General features: G+C 47.0%; 1 protein-coding gene across 1 annotated transcript in view; it reads right to left on the bottom strand.

The window, feature by feature from the left end:
* Positions 1-237: 237 nt before the first annotated feature.
* STMN2 (stathmin 2) overlaps positions 238-21,042 on the bottom strand; it is a 36,928-nt gene continuing 16,123 nt past the window's right edge. The window contains exons 2-5 of the mRNA XM_039841923.1: positions 20,728-20,823; positions 16,985-17,157; positions 8,169-8,360; positions 238-403 (exon numbers count right to left, since the gene is read on the bottom strand). Of these exons, the coding sequence (XP_039697857.1) occupies positions 344-403; positions 8,169-8,360; positions 16,985-17,157; positions 20,728-20,823 (521 nt within the window). The 3' untranslated portion in view covers positions 238-343. The remainder of the gene's footprint in view (positions 404-8,168; positions 8,361-16,984; positions 17,158-20,727; positions 20,824-21,042) is intronic.

Below are 21,042 nucleotides of genomic sequence, written 5' to 3'. Positions count from 1 at the left end.
AAGGAACAGACCTAGCAAACTCATTCGGGTGGAGAGACATGACGTCGAAAGCCTGTTACAGGACAGGTAAGATTATGAAATAACTTGCATAATGCAATACTTGTATTTTTTAACAAAAATGTAAGTATTTACAAAATAAGATCCAAGGTATTTTTTAAACATCAAGCAAAACATTCTGCAAAGAGACCGCATTGATTTTTTTTTATTTTTGATTCCGTTTTTTTTTTTTTTTTTTAAATAGTGAGTTCTTTTTAAACCATGTCATACATTTCCCATACCGATATCGCGTGACCCGTCATAACACAGGCGGGCATCGATCAGGTGGGGCGCCGTACCTGCAGCCTCAGCCGGACAGCTCCACCTGCAGCTCCTTGTTCCTGCGCACCTCTGCCGCGTGCCTCTCCTGAAAAACACCCAGGGGACAGAGAGGTCACAGCGCCCTGCCGCCCGGCCCGGCCCACCGGGACCCAGCAGGGCCCGCCCACTGCTCTGCAGACGGTGCCCGGACAGGAAGTAGCCCGTTTGATACGTACCTTGACGACATTTTCTCATTTCCCAAGATAAGAAAATGTGGGACCCAGTCAGGGGCATATTACAGAGATCTTACAAGCCTAATAGTATCTTTAAAAAAAAAAATGAATTCGATTGAAACTGTGATCAAAAGGTCATACGATTAAGAGAATTTTGAATGTTGTGACCACTGTATAAATCAGAGACTGGCAATAAAACATAATATTGTCTTCTCTCTCATTTTCAACACTTTTCCTTTTCCCTACTATTTCGAGGGCTTTCTAACTGCCGGTGGTCACTCTGGGAGCATTAGATGCAGGATGAAGACTTACCGTATGCTTCCTAAACTTCCTTTTTTAATTAAAAAATTTTTTTAAAGTTTATATATGTTTATTTTTTAAAATTATTTTAAATCTTATTTTATTTTTCGATTACAGCTGACAGTCAATAACACATTAGTTTCAGGTGTACGTCACAGTGGTTAGACATTTATCTAACTTTCCAAGTGATTCTCCCATCAGATCTGGTACCCACTGCGCTTCCTCAATGCTCAACCTGTCAGTCAAAGCCCATGACACGTGAGTCCCAGTGACGTTCCTGGTCCCACCTCCGCCCCTGGCACATTGCCGAGGTGTCAGCTTAAGGGAATAGTCTCTTCTTGCAGTTTTCAGTGCCTGAGATTCCCCATCTTCTGTCTTCGTCGCGACTTCCTCTTTAAGCCCCAGAGGCAGTGGGCCCTTTCTCCGTGGAGACGTTCACGAGACTGCAGACTGAAGTCGTCGCGCTCTCTGTGCGATCGCCTGCGTGAATCTTTCCTTTCGGGTGGCACCGATGTCGTTCGACCTCGCGCTGGGGGCGTTTCCGTTCCCGTCCGCCTGCTGCGGTAGCAGCCGCTCGTGTCCGAGGTCCCCGAGGGCCAGCACTGTGCTTCTCGCCGTCGTCGCTTGCAGGGTGAGGCAGTGTCTGCACGCGGCGTGTCACGGCCACGGCGGACGCTCGCTTCCCCAGGAACTGAGGCTCCGAGCTCAGCTTGGGCACCGACTTCCTGAGGGACCAGTAGTTTCCAGTACATCATCCTTCACTGGATGATTATAAGCACGTTAGCTTGCATATCACAGGTGCTAAATGTTTGTTAAACTGAACATTTAAAATGCTAATTATTATGAGTCTTTATTTTTTATGTAGAATATTGCTCATATTATTTTCCCCCCCATGGCTCCAGAAATTTCTTCTGGTTCCACAGATTCCTTCGGTTTAGGGGCAATGACCTTGACCAGCTACAAGGTAAATCTTATTAAATTCTATTACTCTTAAGGATACTCTGTTTACAGGGTTCTTTATAATACTGAGCATTTATTAGGCGCTTACTATGTACCAGGTCTGCATCAATACAAATTTTACCTGTCATTTCCTTGATCTTCACAACAACCCTAAGGTAGAGGCTCTATTATTGTTCCCATTTTACAGATGGAGAAACCAAGGCACAGAAAGGTTAAGGAATTAGCCCAAGATCACGTAGCTAAGTGGCAGAGCTGGGATTCAGGGAGCTTGCCTTGACATCCCACACTCAGCCAGAGCTGTGCAGCCTCGGTGTTGCTGCGAGGAGACATTTTTATAGTTGTGTGAAAAAATGTCTTCTCAAATGTAGGTTCTGGGAGGAAAAAGGCATATACCACGCTAAACTTCCTTCAAAGATACAGACTTAGAGTTAGCGGGACGTTGACTAGAGAAAGAATTTAAAAGCAATCATAGTTAAGCGGTTTAAATGAGCTTTTCATTTATATTCAAAGGCCGTGAAGAGGGGGGATAAAAGGCAGGCACAGGGCGATCCTGTCACACGGGGCTGTCACAGGAGGACTGACATGGATGCAGCCGACTCTCCCTTGTTCTGCTATTATAAGGGAAAAGATGCAGCAAAATCTTTTTCTCATGCAGAAAGAAGATGAGTGAGAGCTAAGCTCTGCTGAAAATTGAGAAATAACCCAGACCACTGCCATGGTAGGAAAAAACCAGAGCCTCAAGTCTAAAGATTCATGTAAACTCAAGTTTATAATATAACAGGAAACATAATTAGTATTATTAGGCTACTTGGAGCACTTTTCTTAGTAAACTCAAAATTAGCTGTAAAGAAATAGGTTTTGCCATAGGAAAGAACAAATACGGTCTGTGAGCTTGAGGTGATAAGATAAAAGGAAATTTAAATTAATTCTGAGTTTCTAGGAAAAATATTGTTTATTTTCAGGTATTTTAGTAAATCTGTTATTTTAAAATTTTACAGTCCATTCATCAAATATACACTCATGCAATTGTGATGTGACTGTGGGAGCACGGGGGGGAATAAAAAGCAGATGAGCAGGAGGCACGTCATTTCCAGCATCGTCTGTTTTTATCAGCAAACCTTTCGTAATGATCAGGAGACTCTGAGTCCAGAGGTTTAAGGAAGCCGTTACAATACTCTGAGAAAGCTCATCAGGAAGGTTAGGCTATACTTTGATAATATGCACTTCGTTGTGGAGCTTCTAATATTTGCCAGGCCTGGTGAGACACACTGGGCTAGATAGGCCCAAGCAGAACTAAATTTACAACGTTCTCTGCCATTTACCCTTTACTTCCCATCGGTATAACGGAAGTGTAATAGTGTTTTGGCATTTATGTAACTATTCCCCTGATATGCAAAAATAGATTAAAGGTGGTTTTAGGAAAAATTCTGATTCTCTAAGAGAATGTGATTAGAGATATTTCTATACCAGATGTCAAGAAGCGTGAGGCCGTTTTTTTACTCTTTGCCTAAGTATCAGATATAAACAAGGGTATGAGCTAGATGACCTGGGGTACTGACGTGCCAGTTCCATCCATGATTTGGACTTCGGCTTGCATTTAAACAGGTTCCTTACATATGAACCGGGGATCGTAACGGTATCTCCTTTCAGGGTTGTTCTTTGGGTTAAAGGTGATGGTGCCCGCCAGATGCCTGCCCTGCGATGAGCTGTGAGCACAGGTGGTTTTAAGCCCCCAAGTGGCATTCGTGAATCAGAATGACAGGAAAACAAGTCCGATGAGAAGGACGAACGGTTACAGCAGATGGAACTTGATAATGGTTGAAGTCTATGTCTTGAAGAGTTATACAGCACCAAACTTACCTTTTAAGAATCACAGAATCTTATTCCCTTAAGACAAAATCTATTTTTTATCATTTAAAGCTATATTAAATTGGGCGATGCTACCGTCACAAAAACAATGGCTGTAGCGTTCCCCTGACCTCTCCTCGGCTGCTGGAGGTGGGAGTATGGGCTGCAAGGAACAACGTCTCTTACTTCAGAGCTGCAGCGCGTGCTGGGTGGGAGGTCAGGGTGTCAGGGTGTCGCCGAGGCCGGCCGGGCTTCGCTTCCCTCATCCTGAACACGTCGCGTTCGTTACAACATTATAGCGGGACACTCTTGGATGACGCGGTCGACTTATCAGAGCGAGATGGGACTGGATCAGGAGTAGGTGGAGAATCCGGCGGGGTTCAGGGGAAGCCCTCGGAGACGAGCTGCTGGGTTAACTGGCGCTCTCCACGCCCTCCGTCCATCTCACGGTCCAAGTCTTCTGCGTGTGGATCGCTCACGCCTCGTGTTTCCACCTCCTCGTCCTCTCTCTGGTGGAGCCTTGTGCTTGATCACAGTCGACGAGACTTCCAGGCCTGTTCGGCTCGCTGCATTTGAAAATCTATGTAATTTAATTGAATATTACGGTATGAAGAACTGCGAGGATGGAGAGAAAGCTTTGGAAATACTTGTGAAAGTGAAGTTTTGTTAGCTAGTGGGTGAACTGACGATAAAAGTTAGGGAAAAGTTGTAAAAATTCTACGTCGGATTATTTTGCAGATGTCTTTAGTCCTCACTCCATTTTAAAGAGATCGAAACTGTAAATCATAGTTAATGTGATAAAGGTGTGGCTCATGCAAGGAAAAAAAACTCTAGCTTACTGATCCATTTCTGTAAAAAAGCCCTGGCCTACATCAAAAGATTGTAAATCGAATGCACATTTAACATTAAAGTTATATGTTTCATGGATGTATGTATTATTGTTAAAATGATTATACCCGCTTTCACCGAGTTTTCAAAATTAGCTCCTCATTACAGTTCCTGGTTGGGTCTGCTGAGACCGCTGCTCTCCCTCGGGGTTCCTGGGGGGCAGGTGGTGAACTTCAGGCCGGACACTGTGCGGTTGGCGCTCCAGCGGAGGAAACAAGCGGCCCCGCCCTCCCACACGGCGAGAACAGGTGTCCTCTCCCCATCTCTCGTTTCCACTTCTTACGCTATTCCAAGAACAAGGACACTTAACGTCACCAGAGTCTCAGTCCTCCAGTGGGTTATGGGTCACTCGCAGCGAGTGACATAAATAGATCAGCCTAATGCAGGTCTTGGTGGCACAGGCATCCGTTCCCCACATTTGAATGTTTCCTATATAATAAGCTGGAGTGTTGAGATATGGTGCTATGGGAACGGGAATTAAAAATATATATATATGTGTGTGTATATATATATATATAGTTAACATTCTTCGAATGAAGAAGGAGCACTTTCCTGGAACAAAGATCAAAAATATTTAAAAGCATAACAAAGCCTATTTAAAAAGCTTTTAGCTCAGTGTTCTCAACTCCGGCTAAAGATTAGTGCCTACTGGTAAGCTTTAAAAATAACGCTGATTGCTGGGTCTTACCACAGACAATCACACTAGCCTCTCTCATTTTAAGGAGCTCTCCAGTAGATTCTTAAGTGCGGGTGGGATTGCTTTTGGTCGAGACTTTCGGTTTCACCTGAAGGCTTTGAGCTAATGTGGCCGGGACTCCGAGAGGTTTCTGGGATCCATCAGCGAGTGGCATCGAAAGCACCATCATGGGTACCAGTGACGAGGGAGGGTACGCGCTGCGCACATGCTCAGTCCTCTTAATTGAGAAGATGGACTGAGGGTCGGATGGCAGGGAGATGGTCACGCGAGCTTACGCGGGGCTGCACCACATCTCTTGGCTGATTGACGGGGCTGTGAGGGCTGCCACAGTGGTGGCGCTGAGCGTGTCAGCCCCGACGTGGATGAATTGCTACTGGATTTGCTGTCCGTACTGACCCACATCTCATGCTGTCTTATTCCGTAATTTTTGGCGCTGTGATATTTATTGCTGGATTTTATACCGTCTGTGGTGGGAAAGAGATGGTTATGAAATACTTTTTGCTTTTACATCCCCTGTTTCTGAGCACGTCACGGGGACTCGGTAAATACTCAAAAGAGATTAATTCATTAATAGGTATCATTTCAGCAGTGATCATTTTTTGATCTGGCAGATTCCAGAATAGTTTATGTTAGATTGGCGGTTTCATGCATTTTCAGCATTACCGTTATTACTGATCCTCTTTTTAATTTCTAAATTTCACTGTAGTAATTTCGTTCAAACAAAAGGCTAGTTATTAGTCATTTGTCTTATTTTAGGGAAAAGCAAGGTAGCTCTATTACACATATAGACACTATGTAAACTCAGAATTGTACCAAATCTACAACATATTTAAAGCACATCGACTGGAAGTAAATTTGGTATTCCCTAAGGAGTATCTCCACTTGATCGAAAAGATAACAGATCCTGGCTGACACTGGTCAGAGATCTTATTGGTTTGAAAGGCATCTCTTTAGCTGTGGAGCGCCAGGGAGAGTGCTCGGCTGAATACCGGAATCGTCTAGAGAGTTTAAAAAAAAATATGGATGCCTGGGTCCGAGCCCTGGGGATCCTGCAGCTGATGTCAGGAATGTCAGACGCTCTGTAGGCTGATTATTTCCTGGACAAACTGCATGCGTGCGTGCGTGCATGTCTGTGTGTGGAAGGAGGGAAAATCTAGGTGAGAGAGGAAGGGTGCAGAAAGGAGCTGGGCAGGGGGTGGGTGACGATAAATACACAGAGAGAAATAAGTTGCCTATTAAAATCCAACACTTCTGGAAATACTAGTTAAAATACGCCAATTTCATGAACTATTTTATAATTAAAAGCATGAGGGCTATGCCGCTGGCTTGTGTCTATGTAATTTCAGAACCATTAATGCCCCTGAACTGCCAATGATGAAGACTTGCACTGGTCTCACTGAGAATCCCGCTGGAGGCCAATGTGCCCCATTCCCAGCAACGCCATGTGATTTTTTCAGGGCCGAGGACGCGGGATTCAAGTCACAGTCATCCTGAGCAGAACCCACAGCAGGGCTCTGCTGTCCATGGTACCAGCCCTGTCCGCGGGAGTCTCCTCGGCTGTGGGGACGTGGGAACTGAAGGCACACAAAGGATGCCTGGCTCGCGGTCGGGGGTGCACATTTTAGCCAGTGGAGCTTCGCTGTCCTGCATCTTGGCCAGGCACTCGCTGTGGTGCCGCCATATGTCACCTGCCGGGAGCCGGGTTCTGTGCTTCTTCCAAACCCTGACCTGACCCACTTAGGTGAAGCATGGCGACGGTTCTGAGAGTCTGCACGCACCAGCTTGTGGAAGTGAGTTAAGTCTCAGCTTTAAGCGTTTGACCAGGGCGTTCCTCGGCTATTCCGGCTCTTGTCCACACCTCTGGGAGCCTCGCCGTCCTGTGTCCGAGCCCAGCCGCCCATCCCAGCAAAGGTCTCCAGAGTTCCTTACTGCACAGGTCACCTCCCAGAAAACCTCATGAAATCGGGGTATGTTTTTTCAGGTTTTGTGTCTGATCTCCTTTGGTTCTGGCCGACATTTGTAGTAGAGAGTAGAGGTAAGAATAAGGAGTCGTCAGGCTAAGCCTGCCTGATCCTTAGATGCAATGAGCCAGGTCTGACAGACGGCGTGAAGCTTCCCAAGGAACACTTGGTAGCAGGAAGCCGGCCTTGTCCAGCCTCTGGGAGCTCGAGTGACCAGCGGTCCCTACCTCCCCGCATCTCCAGGGCCTGACACGAATAGCACTCGGCCCTGGGGCAGGGTGGGGGTGACCGCCCAGAGAAGGACCGAGGTATCTTCTTCCAAGGCCCTCTTTCTCGATGGTCTGAGTGCTGGCAATGGGCGAGCTGGACCGCCCGTCGCTGGACCGCCCATTTTCAAAGGGAAGTTTTTGTGGGGTGGCGGATGGAGTGCTTAGAGCCACGAGCGTTTTCGGCTGGGCCCGCGCTGCTCGCCCCGACTGCGGGAGGGAGCTCAGTGCAGGGCGGGAGGAGGAGGGCGCAGGGCACCGCGGGGCGGGGTGAGGCCCGGTCGCCCCGGTTTTGGTTCCCCGCGATGTCCTTGCAGCGGGGCCCGCGTGGAGGCACGGCCTCCCTCCGTTCACGCGCATTCCGGCCCCTGCGACAGCTGTGCTTCCCAGCCTCACGGCGCCGTCCGTGGTGTGCCGCGTCCATTACAGGTTACGCATCATCCACTCGCCTGCGAACTAGTTACTGATTCTAATTTCGTATTCGCGAGGAACTGGTTCTGCCGGTTCTACGGCCGCCTCTTATGCCTTCCAGAAGCAGGGATCCGCCTCCCAGACCCTTGGCCACCGGAAACTCCGACAGACCTCCCTGTCCCCTGTCGCAGCCCCGCTTTGCTGCTGGGGGATCCTGCCCCATGCGGGGCCCCTGCCCTCCGCGGCCGCCTTCGCCCCCGCCCCGGGGGCACCCCGAACGCCTCTGCCCCGGCTCTGCCGCGCTTACCTTCTCCTGCAGGCGTTCGATGATGGCAGCTAGATTGGCCTCACGGTTTTCCTTGATTTGTTCCATTTTCAGGATCAGCTTCTCCTCCGCCATTTTGCTGAAGTTGTTGTTCTCCTCCAGGGCCTTCTGCAGGACCTCCCGCTCGTGCTCCCGCTTCTCCGCCAGCTGCCGCAGCACCTGCGCCTCCTGGCACTGGGGGAGAGAAAGAGGCCGGCTCACAACGGCCCAGGTGCACACGGCTCACAACGGCCCAGGTGCACACGGCTCACCGCCGCCCAGGTGCACACGGCGAGGGGCCCGGCCCGCCGAGGCCGCAGACCCGCCTTTGCGCGTGGACAGCGCGGTGTCCGGGCCGGGGCGCCCGGTGCCTCCGTCTGCGCTCACCCCGCTCATCCCGCTCACCCCCGCGGCTCCGTGTTTTCCGTAGACTGTGGCCAGTTGGGGAAGGCGGTTAGCTGGGTTTTTAGCTGTGTGTTTCTGGACAGGCTCTCTTAGAGGAAGAAACATTTAACTCCCACCGAAGAGCTTTTGTTCCTGATTTTAATAAGTTGCTGCTAAGCATTTATTATGCAACAGGGGGTGCTGTATGTCATTAATCACTGGGTAGCAACATCCATTGAAGCCTGAGGAAAATGGGAAGATTGGGCAAGTTCTGGTCTTTTTCCTGCCCCGGTGTTTTTTGATCCGCTGCTGTCCGGGTTCCGCAGTGAGTTTTTCAGCTTCTGCCAGTCGAACCGCCGAGTTCACTTTCTCGCTTTATCCCACGCTCATCTCCCTCGCCCCCTTTTATCTGCGTGCCCGATTCTCTTTGGAGCTTTGCCTACAGGGCAGACTTAATGTCCACACGGCCACAGACAACAGAATGTCCTTCCTTTAGTATTCCGAGGTCACCTGGGTCATCAGAGCCGGATGCCCCTCACTCCCACACTGCCCCCCCCCGCCCCATTTTGTGCATGGCGAGTCATGGAACAGGAGGCGCTTCGTGTGGTTTTGCACAGGCAAGTGAACGGTCACCAGGCACTTGGTAAAAACGCAGGGGCCTGGTACCCACCTCCGGGGGTTCTGGTTCTGTGGCTCTTTGATGAGAATGTACCTCTTGCTAAGCATCCCTAGCGTTGATGATGCAGGCGATGCGCAGTCTTGCTTCTTAAAAAACACACTGGCGCGGGCTTCGCTGTCAGGTCTTAGCTGTGTTGGTGACCCCAGATGTGATAAGTTCTTTCCACATTCATTTTCGCCTACATAATTACGCTGCTCAGGGAAGTCTTACCAATAGTGAGCTATCCAGATTTGAGACAAATTATTACCCACTCATTGTTTCTGGGCGATTCCTTGGGACCTGCTGGTCCTCTGAGATGAGCCTTCACAGGGGCAAATGTGAGTATTTGAAATAAAAAATAGACTCCATCGACTGTTATGTACTGATCACCATGAAAATTATTCACAGGAAAACATTTCCATCGACGGTAGTGGTTGTGGCGTCTTATGGAAAACTCTTGATGTATGAGCAATGTGAAGTCTGACGGGGGAAGAAACTTGTCTTCAGATAAAATTCTGCGGGGATGGTGAAATCGGACAGCCTTGGTGTCCTTCTGCTGAGGGAGGCTCACCACGCATAAAACGCGGGGACCATGAAGGCATGAGGGGCGTCCGGCCCTGAGATTCCTCCTGGTTTGTCAGGAACATGTTTAGTGACTCACTGGAGATCAGATAGAATTCTGGGAACCGGCCCCACTTCCAGTCTTAACCCCATGATGGTTTCATTCACATCTTTAGAGGACCCGTCACGTTCTCGCTTGGTTAAAGCCAGCCAGAAAACCAGTATGAAAAACAATGAGGAAACGTGGAGCCTTTCCACAAGAAATTGGCTGGGTCATCCTGCCACCACTAGGTGGGACCGCTGGCGAGCGTCCTTCGTTGATTTCGCTTGTTTTCTGCTGCCAGGACTACTGAAAGGCAAGGTACTGAGCAGTGTCCAACAGGGGGAAGTTAGCACTGAGAAAACGGTGGCCTTTATTATTGAAGCTAAAACTCCAAACACCTGTGACCGGGAGGCGACGGCAGTTATACCTGCTGGTACAGGTAAACTCAGTGCGACATCGTGGCTACCTCACGAGTGCAGGATAGGTCGTCAAGGCCCTTTGATTGTTGACAGTTCTTGGCTTCGGGTGCTCGTGTTGGTGACCGTCAGTCCTTCCTGACGCGCCCGCTGAGTGGGCCTCCTGCTCAGCCTGCCCTCTCTCCCTGCTCAGCGCCCCGCTGGCCCTAGATGCCAGCTGCCGGGCTGTTCACGGCCATTTCCACTCACAGGGAGAGTTACCGTGGGTCATTATCACACGGCAGCTGCATAATTCTTAATTTTCAGATGCTCGAATTGACTCTGGCACTTTGTTAAATTAGGTCGCAACTCAATGTTTATATTTGCATTCTTAATTACCTTTTCTGAAAGCCAAAGATAGCTTCCCCCCACCCCCTCGATGGCAGAGGAGTAGGTTCGAGAAGGGAAGCCCGTGGCCTTGGCAGTGAAAGGCTGACGTAGCAGCACGTGCCTTTTCAAGCTGCTCGCCTTGGTGGGGCACACGAGGTCTGTGAGGACAAACACTCCCGCAGGCCCCATCGTCAGAGGAGAAGGGGGGGCCTGTTGCATTTCCTGGAGCTGCGTCTGGCTCAGTGTGAAATGCCCCAGTTCATGGCGTTGGTACTTTCGCAGCCGCTGGGGCTCGATGAGATTACCCAGCCAAGGTGTCAAGTGCATTTCATTAGTGCAATTAATGGGGTGAAATGGAAACAGAAGGCAGTCCAGAGTGGTCTCACGTGAGGCCACTGCTACATGACAAAGATCCGACACTCTCGGGCTTGCTCACTTCTGTGGTGCCTTATCTTACCCCCCGGAAGGGACTGTTACAGCCACCGTTGTCTCGGCTAACACGGTGGCCAGGGCCGAATGATTATGTATGTTTCGAGTATTTAAAGCTCCAGTCCATGACCATCTCCTGGATGAGAAGCTGATCATGAAGTGAATTCCTCACGGAGAAAGTATCTGTGGCTCCTTCTTTCGGTCCTTCCTCGTGGTGCTCTGCCTTCTACTCCTGGCAGAAGTTGATTCTCTCATGAGTGTAGCTTAACCTCCCAGCCATAGCTGCATGGAAAAGAGCTGGTTCTGATTCCAGTATTTCTATCAATGAGAACATAAGCATGAAGTCCAGAAAAAAACGTACAAAAACGTGACATGACGTGAGTATGAGGATGCCGAATAAAAAGTAGAAGTACGGAGAAGTGTGAGCATCTGCCTTCGTTTTAGCGGCGGGAGAGGGAGGTGTTCTTACGTTATTCCCTGCTCGGGTCGACTGGCAGGGAGCTGCCGTGATCACACTGACGGACGGGGAGGATGGAGAGCTGGAGTTTGCTGAAAGGTGTTAAATCGTTCAGGGGAAAAGCATCTGGCTGTGGAGGGACATTTCCGGATACATGTACCTAATGTGGAAGGTCACTGGGAAACGGAAGTAGAAAAGCCGGGCGAGATAACGAGCAGCTGATGTAATGCAATGTCAAGGGAAAGCGTAGACCCCAGAGACGAGAGCGTGAGGCCCCGGGAGACTAAGGAAGCTTCTCCGTCTCCCGTGGTGATAACGGGCACGCTCGTGCCAAACACCTGTGCTCGGCCTGACCCTCCTCACAGTATCGCTGAAGTCGGTACCCGGAGGCAGGCGAAGGGAAAAATGATGAGACGGGGGAAGAGTTATTACACATTGAGGAACACTTCAGCGTTTTCCAAAGAGGTTCATTATCATTTCTTCTATGACTGAGTATAAGAGTTTAATTACTATACAAATTAAATGGAAGATAAATTTGAGTTAAGTGGTGTATAAAACTCATGTTAGGTATGCAAATGAGATTTAAGACTACGTTTTAGATAATGCTAGTTTTCCATTTATTTCTGAAGTAAACACATTTTTCTGCCCCTTTATTTTCTTGTCCCTTCTCATCATTTGGATATATTATTTGCCGTCGAGAACCATTTATAAAACACTAGATCTTGGAGCATCTCCATGCTTTTACAGTAGTAGGTTAGATGATGTCTCTAAGGATTGGTTTTATTGTTAACAGTGAAAAAACATTAACCTAGTTAAAGTCACGAGCAACGTCTTATTAAAATGTGACAGCAGGATATAATTGTGTGAAACAAAAGGGTGTAATATTCACTTGTGTCGAAGCATCAGAATCATAGTAAGAAATTTAAAAGAATGAAAATTCAGAGACCTTCAGAATGACCCCTTCTGCTAAACGTGTCCGCGTTTACTGTGGTTAAGTCCTCAGAACAGAACCACTGGGCAGGGGGGCTCTTCACAGAGGGGGTGACACGCGTGGGGCATCTGTGGCCCGTGTGTCACATTCTCTAAGGAGTAGAATGCTTCCTGAATGTTGACTAACCCGGCGCTCGGTGGTCCAGTCCAGAAGCTACTGCATGTACAAACCACCCCACTTTTCCTGGATTCAGTCGCCATCTACGTGAGATGCCGCCAGATGGAAGAGGTGAGTCTTATCAAGTCTGGTGACTAATAATCCAGTTTGATGCGATTTTGTTAAAAATAAGCAACACATCTTTCTTTCAGAGATTCAGTGACTTTGGGTTTGATTGTACCAATATTGTCAGGACGCCACGTATGTCGCTGGACTGGTTTGAGTAGCATTCTTTTCAAGTTAATCTACTTTAGTGTGAGATTTTATCAATGTCATTTAAAATCCTTAAGTTTTTATCATTTTTTCATAATATTATTTTTTTCAAGCCACTTTTAGTTGGGTTGACCTATTTCTATATCTGTTACCTATCAAACAATTTTTCCTTGTAATTAGATAAATAATATTCTTAACATTTCAAAATATTTATGAAATTTATTGTATGGTACCCTTTTGATATCTGCATTAATGAGAAACTTTGTACAATTATGAGTTTGCTAGACCATCCTATTTGAGAGGTCAGGAACCGGATGTGTTTTTACGCAATAATAGCTAATAGTGCTCTTTATGTGTCTTTGCAGAGTGAGCAACTTGGAAGAGTAAGGGACTCTTCAAATTCTTGCACTAACTGCGTGACATAGATCCTATTATTAGTCTCTTTTTACGGATGGGTAGATCAGTGACTTGCTCAAGGTCACACAGCTATTGTATTTCATGATTTCTGTGTCTACATCTATTTGATAATGGACGTTCTCTTAACTATGTATTCTTAACCACTGAGCTTTAAAACATGCTCTGAAACACTGTGCTCCGCTTGGGGTGCCCGTGTAATTACTGTTCAACTGGGACCCTTATAAGATTGAAATAATAATAATAATATGAGAGCAGCAGGAGTGAGCTGAGGTTGCCCGGGGCCACTAGGATGTACGTGTAGCTTAGCTCTTCTGCTAAATACACGTTTGTTGGATGGATGGATGGATGGATGGATGGATGACTAAGGAGTTTGTATCATCTCACCCATGTAGGTCAGTTACAATATGGAAACTTCAGTTTCAAAATATGAGCTTCGAGCTGACATCATGAAATAATACGGTTTCATGGAGAGGAACACTGATTCTCAGATCTAACCGAAGAAGGGAGAAAAAGCAAGAAAAGGATGTATTTTTTAAATAATAAACTTCCGCTAGCTGTTCAAAGGAGCCTCAAGGAGGACTGTCCAACAGTGAGCAGATGGTCAGCATGGCAGTACTGTGGCAGATGGAATGAGGACCTGGGGAGACTGCCCAAACCTTAATACAAGGGGGTTCAGGCCCACAGAGAGGTGCCTCCGTGGCAGCCCCCCTGCAACACAGAGGATCCTGTAGCACAGCCCAGGCCAGTGGTCCCCGGAAGCAGGCGATCAGGGGCACTAATTGGTGGTTGGGGGCGGGGGTGTCACACGCTTTTTATGCTTTAAAAGCCCTATCAGGAATTGTATTTCACGATTTCTGTGTCTACATCTATTTTTATACTTACTTCGAGTTAGAATTATGTCGATTTAGTGAGAAAGTGCTTACTACTTTATAATGAGAAGTATTCATTGGCAGTTACAAGTTTCTTTGATTATAACCGTGACAAAAGGAATTTACTAATGCTTCTTTAAATGTCATATGTTTGGTAGGCAGAATCTTTAAAAACCTGTAATGTGTGGGAAAAGAAATGGACCGGGGCCACGACAATGACCCCAGGCGAGGCTGTCCTGTGCATCTTCAAAAGCGTCTAGTGACCCCTCGTTCCTCTCAAGATGGAACTCGAGCGTCTCACTGGGCATCCGAGGCCCTGGACAGTCTTTCCCCCCTCCTGGCCCACTCTGCCCCAGACCCACTGGTTCACACTGCTGGGCTGGCCGCTGCCCCGGGGGGCACGCTCTGCGTTCTCACTCGGGGGGCATGCCCAGTTCCAGGCGTTCTCCGAGCCTAGCACAGTTTCGTGCCTTCTCTATTCACCTAATGCTGTTTTTTTCAGTCGCCCAGCTTTTCAAGCAGACGTTTCTCTGACAAGATGCTGCCGTTCACATCAAGCAGTAAAATGGTTCTAATTAGAAGAAAATGTAAACTAATTAACAGAAAGTGCCAACTTAAAAAATCATTAATTGATTTTATTCTATTGGGCTGTACCGACTTAATTAGCCCTCATTTGGAGAACCGTTAATTCTCATAAAGAGCCTTCAGCAAGAGCATGTATCTCAGTAATAATCTCAGTGAGGGCATGCACGTAACCAAGCCCAAGTCAAGCAGCCAAAACCAAAAAGGGGTATGTGACTAAAAAGTGTAGGTTGCAGCTTCGAAAACAGCTGGATTCAGGAGATCAAGCGATACTGTCAGGAAACTTTCTTTGATATCTATTATCGAATCCTGCATCTAATTGGTTTTGATACTAAGAAAGTTTCATTTCAAACAGCCATCCCAAATCCTTTTGCTCACAAATCAGCAAATCCAGCAGAAAGGGAGCTTCTCTCTCTTCATAGTTCTAACGAGAGCCCTGTTAGGCCTGAGTCTCAGTGGCCTGTCCCGGATCCCATGCCCAATCCCCAGCCAGTCATTGCGGCTGAGGGGAGGCAGCACTTGGACTGGCCGGCTTGGCTCACATGATCACCCCTGACCTGCCGAGGGGGTGGGTAAGACACCTGGGACGAGAGGTGTGAGGAGTAACGCCCCAAAAGGGAGTCCACGTGTTCTTAGCCCCAGCAGGGGAAACGCATCTCAGACGAGCAGAATTATGGGTATCCACGATTTCTATCTGCAGATGTTTAGTGTTACGATAGCCATTAGAGCAATGATTTAGCCCGTACACTATTGAATTTGTCATTCTCGTCTTTATCCCTGCCAATTTCTCGTTCGATTGTAAAAAATGTATACTTGCTGATAATTTACTGTTGTCAGGGGGCAGGAGTTTTACCGGAACCATTAAGTGGTTGACTCAGGGGAGTTCGTGAAAACACCCAGTTGATTTTGATCATCTCTGCGTTCTTTTTCTTTTAATAATTTCCTTCGAATTAAATATATTACCTAGAAACACCAGCAATATCCTGAACTGTGATATTGAATTTTCATCTGTTTCAATTTCAACTCAGTCACTGAATTTGTATTCTAATCAAGTCACAGCATCTCCCTACATGTCAACCTATAATCTATACATAAGCCCTATAAGATGCCAATTCTTGGGTGTGGACTTAAACTGCCTTAGGTGCAACATGCTCTCTACTGTCGTAGTTAGTTATTTACATCTGTTGGCAACAAAGTCTTAATGGACTGTAACTCTGAATACATAGTAACGCTAAACATTTGCAGATACAAATTGTGGATTTCTGTGAATTTAGCTTTACTAGGAGAAGAAAGCTATACGTAACAACAAAAAAAGCTAATAAATATTTTTAAAGCAACCTCTTATACTTGGATTAGTAGCTCAGTTTCCTCCTTTTAAAATCCTCACCTATAACAATAGTAATCGGTCAAATACAATAAATATATATGTAAAGACGTACTTGTTCAATGCTTGGAGAACCTCACCGTACTGAAATCTGAAAGTCTGATTGATATGTTACATGGCAGGAAGATTTTTCAACCACGGATGTTAAAACAAAAATTATTTTCTGGTTCAACAAATTTAATTTGAGGACTTCTGATCTTTGGATGTTGTTATCTGATGCTACATGTGTCCGTGTATGTCTGTATGTATGTACACGTATAGGCATGCATACATACATACATACGTACGTGCACAAATGCACACACGTGTGGTTTGTCCTGTACTCCCTGTATTCAGTCTTTAGGTGAAGGACTACCTTCCTTCTCTTTGTAACTGTCCTGCACAGAAGTGTTTAATGTGTTGGCTAACTTTTTATACACATCTTAATAAAATAAAAATTAATGCAGAGTTTCCATTCAAAGCATAAGATCGTGCATGGAGCATATTCTTAGCGACTACATGATTCCAAAACTATATCCTCATAAAGTCAATGGAAAATACAATGCAGAAATGAATTATCTAAAATAATTCCATTTGAGTTGATTAAGAGCATCTCAATGGGACGGACTCCCATAGTCACGTAGTTGGTACACATACATTCAGACCTAACTTCTGTCGCTAGGTATAAAGTCCCTGGGATTTCTGAGTGCCCTTCGTGTTTACTGTCCTTCACTGTTCTTAGCCATCTGGTTGTGGAAAATTAAAGATGGGGCAGATGGGCACTAGACTTATCATAGCGATCCCTTCATAGGGTACGTAAATGTCGGATCACTATGTTATACACCTGAAACAATTATAATGTATATCGACGGTCATTAAAAACAGACTTAAAGCAACCCATGGACAGTTACCTTTCTCCTCTCCTCCGCGGCCTCCAGCTTTTTCTGGATCTCCTCCAGGGATAGGTCTTTCTTCTTCGGGGATGCTAAGGTTCGCGGGGCTTCTGAGATGGGGGACGGCGGCTTCAGGATCAGCTCAAAGGCCTGGCCAGAGGCACGCTTGTTGATTTGCTTCACCTCCATGTCTGCGAAAGGAGTATTTGAGAATGTTTAGCATCCGGAGCGTGAAGCATGGGTTCATTTTAGTCTTCTGAATTCCGGAGGTAGCAGCACTGTTCAGCGTCAGGTAGGAATACAGTGCTGCCTGTGATCATTCGCTCCGCCTCGTTTTGAACACATAAGGCCTCTTTCTTTAGGTTGATTATGGATATATTTTAACAGAATAAATATTTACAACGTTGAGGAATTCAACAGTGTCCATAGGGAGCTGAAGAACGGTAGGCATACTGAGGAAGAAATAGCCTGAATTGATTTTAAACTTAACTTTATTTTCTGTTTGAATAACTATGAGTTTCACATAAAAGTCTAGGAGCACAGATGTGTGTGTGTGTGTGTGTGTGAGAGAGAGAGAAGAGAGAGAGGAGAGAGAGAGGAGAGAGAGAGAGGATGACTGGGCCAGAGGCATTTATAGGCCAGACAATGAGGAAAATAAATGACCACGTTCCCCAGGTCTCGAGCATAGCCCTGAGGTTGGAACCGAGTCACACGGTGCGTGCGTGGACATGCTCGGCCAGGCCAGGCTCGTGTGCAGAGTGTCCCGGCCCTGGCTCGCTCACCGTTGGGTGTGTGAGCTGGCCACTCCGGGGGGATGCTGCGATGGGGTCCCTTTCTGCAGGGCACTTACAGTGGGTCTGCTGGGCACAGCGAGACAGGGTCCCACGGCAGCATCTTTGCTCCTTAGGACATCCTCCTCCGGGACGCCTGGGGCTGTGGCCCAGGCAGGGGTGGGGCACATCTGCTTGTCTAGGTTACATGGTCTGTACACTTTAGAAATGTCTAAGAACTGAAAATTGGTTAGCCATTTTTTCTTTCTGAGCAGATTATCAGACCCTCAAGTTTTAATGCTGCGCAATAGGATGTATAACATGGAAGAACACATTTTATACTGTAAAATAGAGTGACAGCATCTGCTAGGACATTTGCAAACACACAGCTTACACCTGAGGAAACATGACGATCTCCTGAAAGCTCATTGGGCACCGCTCGCTTTCAGACGAGCGTCCCTCACTTCGGGCCCCAGGCTGCACCCCTCTGCATCCCTCTCCTGTCCGCCGCTGGCCCTCGTCCCCTCAGCCCTCCGGAAGTTAGGCTGTCCGCCTTTTGTGCATCACTATTTTTCAGGTATTCGAAAATAGTTGCGATTTTCCATTTCAAGTTTTTCCCCCTGCAGGTTGAAACATCCTCAGTGCCCTAAAGTGACGCTGTGTCTAGGGCTTGACCACCGCAGGGCTCCCTAACCCCGAAACGCTCTTTAATCACCAAGGTCCCTTTATAATGGTGGCAGCCAAGCTAGCCAGGTCCCAGGCGAGTTCGGATTAGGGCAGAGCAGAGAAGAAGTATCACATCTCCTGATGTGAGCAACGTGCTCTGTCACGGCTTTTTTGCCCAGTGAGTGTGCACTGAAGTCGAGTGACACCCCAGGTGGACAGGAGCTGACCTCAGATCCTTAAATGCCAACCGACCACAGGGACAAAATCAGTTCAGTAAGTGTATTGGAAATGATGTTGGTTTTTTTCTTTTTCACAAATGTAAAAATGTTTTCAATTTTCCCGAAGGCATCTAAGTTTTATACTTAGGTCTTAACTAAAATTCTCTGAAAATTTTAGGGACTCATGGAAAAGGATTTCAAGTGGACCAGGGCAGATAAAAATGGCTCATTTGATGAGGCGATGGCATCCTAAGTGGCTTAGGTTAGAGACTCTGGAATCAGTACCACCTGTATTTGCTTCCAAATAGTAAGTATCTCTTGCGAGCTGTGTGATGCGGGGAAGTTAGTCGACTTCTTTCCGCTCTCATTTCCTCATCTAAAAGGTGGAGATGAAAAGAGGGCCTTTCTCATAAGATTGTTGTGAGGATTAAAAGATAAAGGATATTTGTCCAAATTCATCAAATTCCGTACATTAAATATGCGCGGTGTTGTACGTGTCAGTTATAGCTCAATAGAGCTGTTTAAAAAAATTAAATTGTAAAGATGTTCCAAAAAAAAAAAAAAAAGAACTAAACTAAAGCTCAGGTTTAGAGTGCGTAAATGCAAGCTATAATAATGACAATTATTATGTCATATTGTTATAACGATTATTATATAACTTTTGTCGACAGTAAGCACTTGGAGTTATTAGCTAAATAGATATGAAACGCAAGGTTAAAGACTTTGGAAATTTGAAATTCTCTACCGGTTCTTTTAGGAGGCAGCGATAAGCAACGTGGAAAGGTCTGTTCAGCTTCTAAGGCGGAGCTTATACATGACCTCTGACCTTCTCCTTCCCGCCATCAACCCCTAAGCAGGCAGAGCCCGAACCGCCTTCTCTGTCCCATGGGGCACCTGGCACCCTGCGGTCTCCTCACTGACCGTGCTGTGATGCCTTCCGGGCCCCGAGTTCCTTGAGGGGAGGCCTATGCTGTGTCCACCTCGGAGCCTCGGTGACAACACAGTGACACTTTAGAATCTCAGAAGAAACACAGCCGGATTTAGTCACAGCTGCAGCTAGCGGATTAAGGAGCCGTCTGGTTTATTCGCTGCCCGGATGGATCTGCACAAAGTGGGCACTGGGCCTGTGTTCCGCCTGAGTCCTGGCACAGGCTTCAAAGGCACACAAGGGGTTGACTGCCACAGACCCCTTCACCGTGTCTGCAATGTATTTCTTTACACATGTGGAAAAAAAAATACTTCCGAGCCAGATAGCGAGAGAAACATGCTTCGGCTCTGTCCCCTACACACATACCTGTATCAAACATTTTGATTATATTGACCAAATTAAGTGAGAATGGTATTGTTGATAATGATAGCTACCATTTTCGGGGGGTGTTTACAAGGGGTCAGGCTTGGGGCTACGTGTTTGACTTGCATTAAACTATTTTCACCCCACAGCACCCCTGGGAGGAAGATACTAGAATTAAATAAGGCTCAGAGAATCTAAGTGGCTTGCCAGAGGTCGTGCAGATAGTGGCAGAGCCAGCAAGGGACCAGCTGAGAACGAGTCAGGCTCAGTCCAGCGCGAAGGCTTTGTGGCAGCACATTGCAGAGCCAGGCTGGTTTCGTGGCCTTTTCTTTGTAAGTCCTCTTTATCCGGGGCCTCAGCCACAAGTCATTTTCGTTACTGGAACTTATTAGGCTGTTCACATGCATAACGCATACGTGGGAACCTTATAAGGACTATTCTAATCAAAAACGGGCGTGGTTCTCGATTTTCTTTTCTGAGTTTTCTAAGTAGAAAGCATTTTATGCAAATTACCTGCTCTAAATAGAGCTTAGCATATTATATTATTTGCAAAGAAAAGCCTTGGACGTACTGTGGGCGTTGATGTGTGAGACGTGGCTGCAGTGACGATCAGCCTTAGCTCATGTGCTGTCATTAGCACCGAACTCAAACTGTTTTGAGCAACAGGCGACTGATAAGACCTAGTAAGTAGACGCAGCAAGTCAGGTAGTGAGATCGAAACACTGATTCAGTTGTGTCAGGAGCCGTGAGCGAGAAAAACCAGCGGTCCAGGCTTTGCCCGCGGCCTCGCAGGCAGGGCGTCTGCTGCGAACTCACCGTCGTAGGTGTAGATGCCGCCGTTGCGAGGCTCCGGGTAGAAGCAGGAGCAGATCAGCGACAGCATGGACAGCTCCTTCATTTTCTCCTTGTAGGCTGAAACAGAGGACTCGAGATTAGAATCTTTCGTTTTCTGAATTTCCTCTGAATGCGTCTTTGGATTTGAGTAGTGACCGGAGCCTCCTAGAGTGAACACCCCACTGCGCGCTTTCGCAGAATGTAAACGGACGAGAGGCCGAAACAGAACTCGGAAGGGCACGTTCCCGTTGCCGAGGACATATGCCACCTATTACAGCGGGTAAGGTAGGGAGCGGG

Source organism: Pteropus medius, unplaced genomic scaffold, assembly GCF_902729225.1.
Source record: "Pteropus medius unplaced genomic scaffold, Ma_sr-lr_union100, whole genome shotgun sequence".
Classification (NCBI taxonomy): domain Eukaryota; kingdom Metazoa; phylum Chordata; class Mammalia; order Chiroptera; family Pteropodidae; genus Pteropus; species Pteropus medius.
The sequence above is the reverse complement of the archived record's forward strand: the minus strand, read 5'-3'. Positions and strand labels throughout refer to the sequence as shown.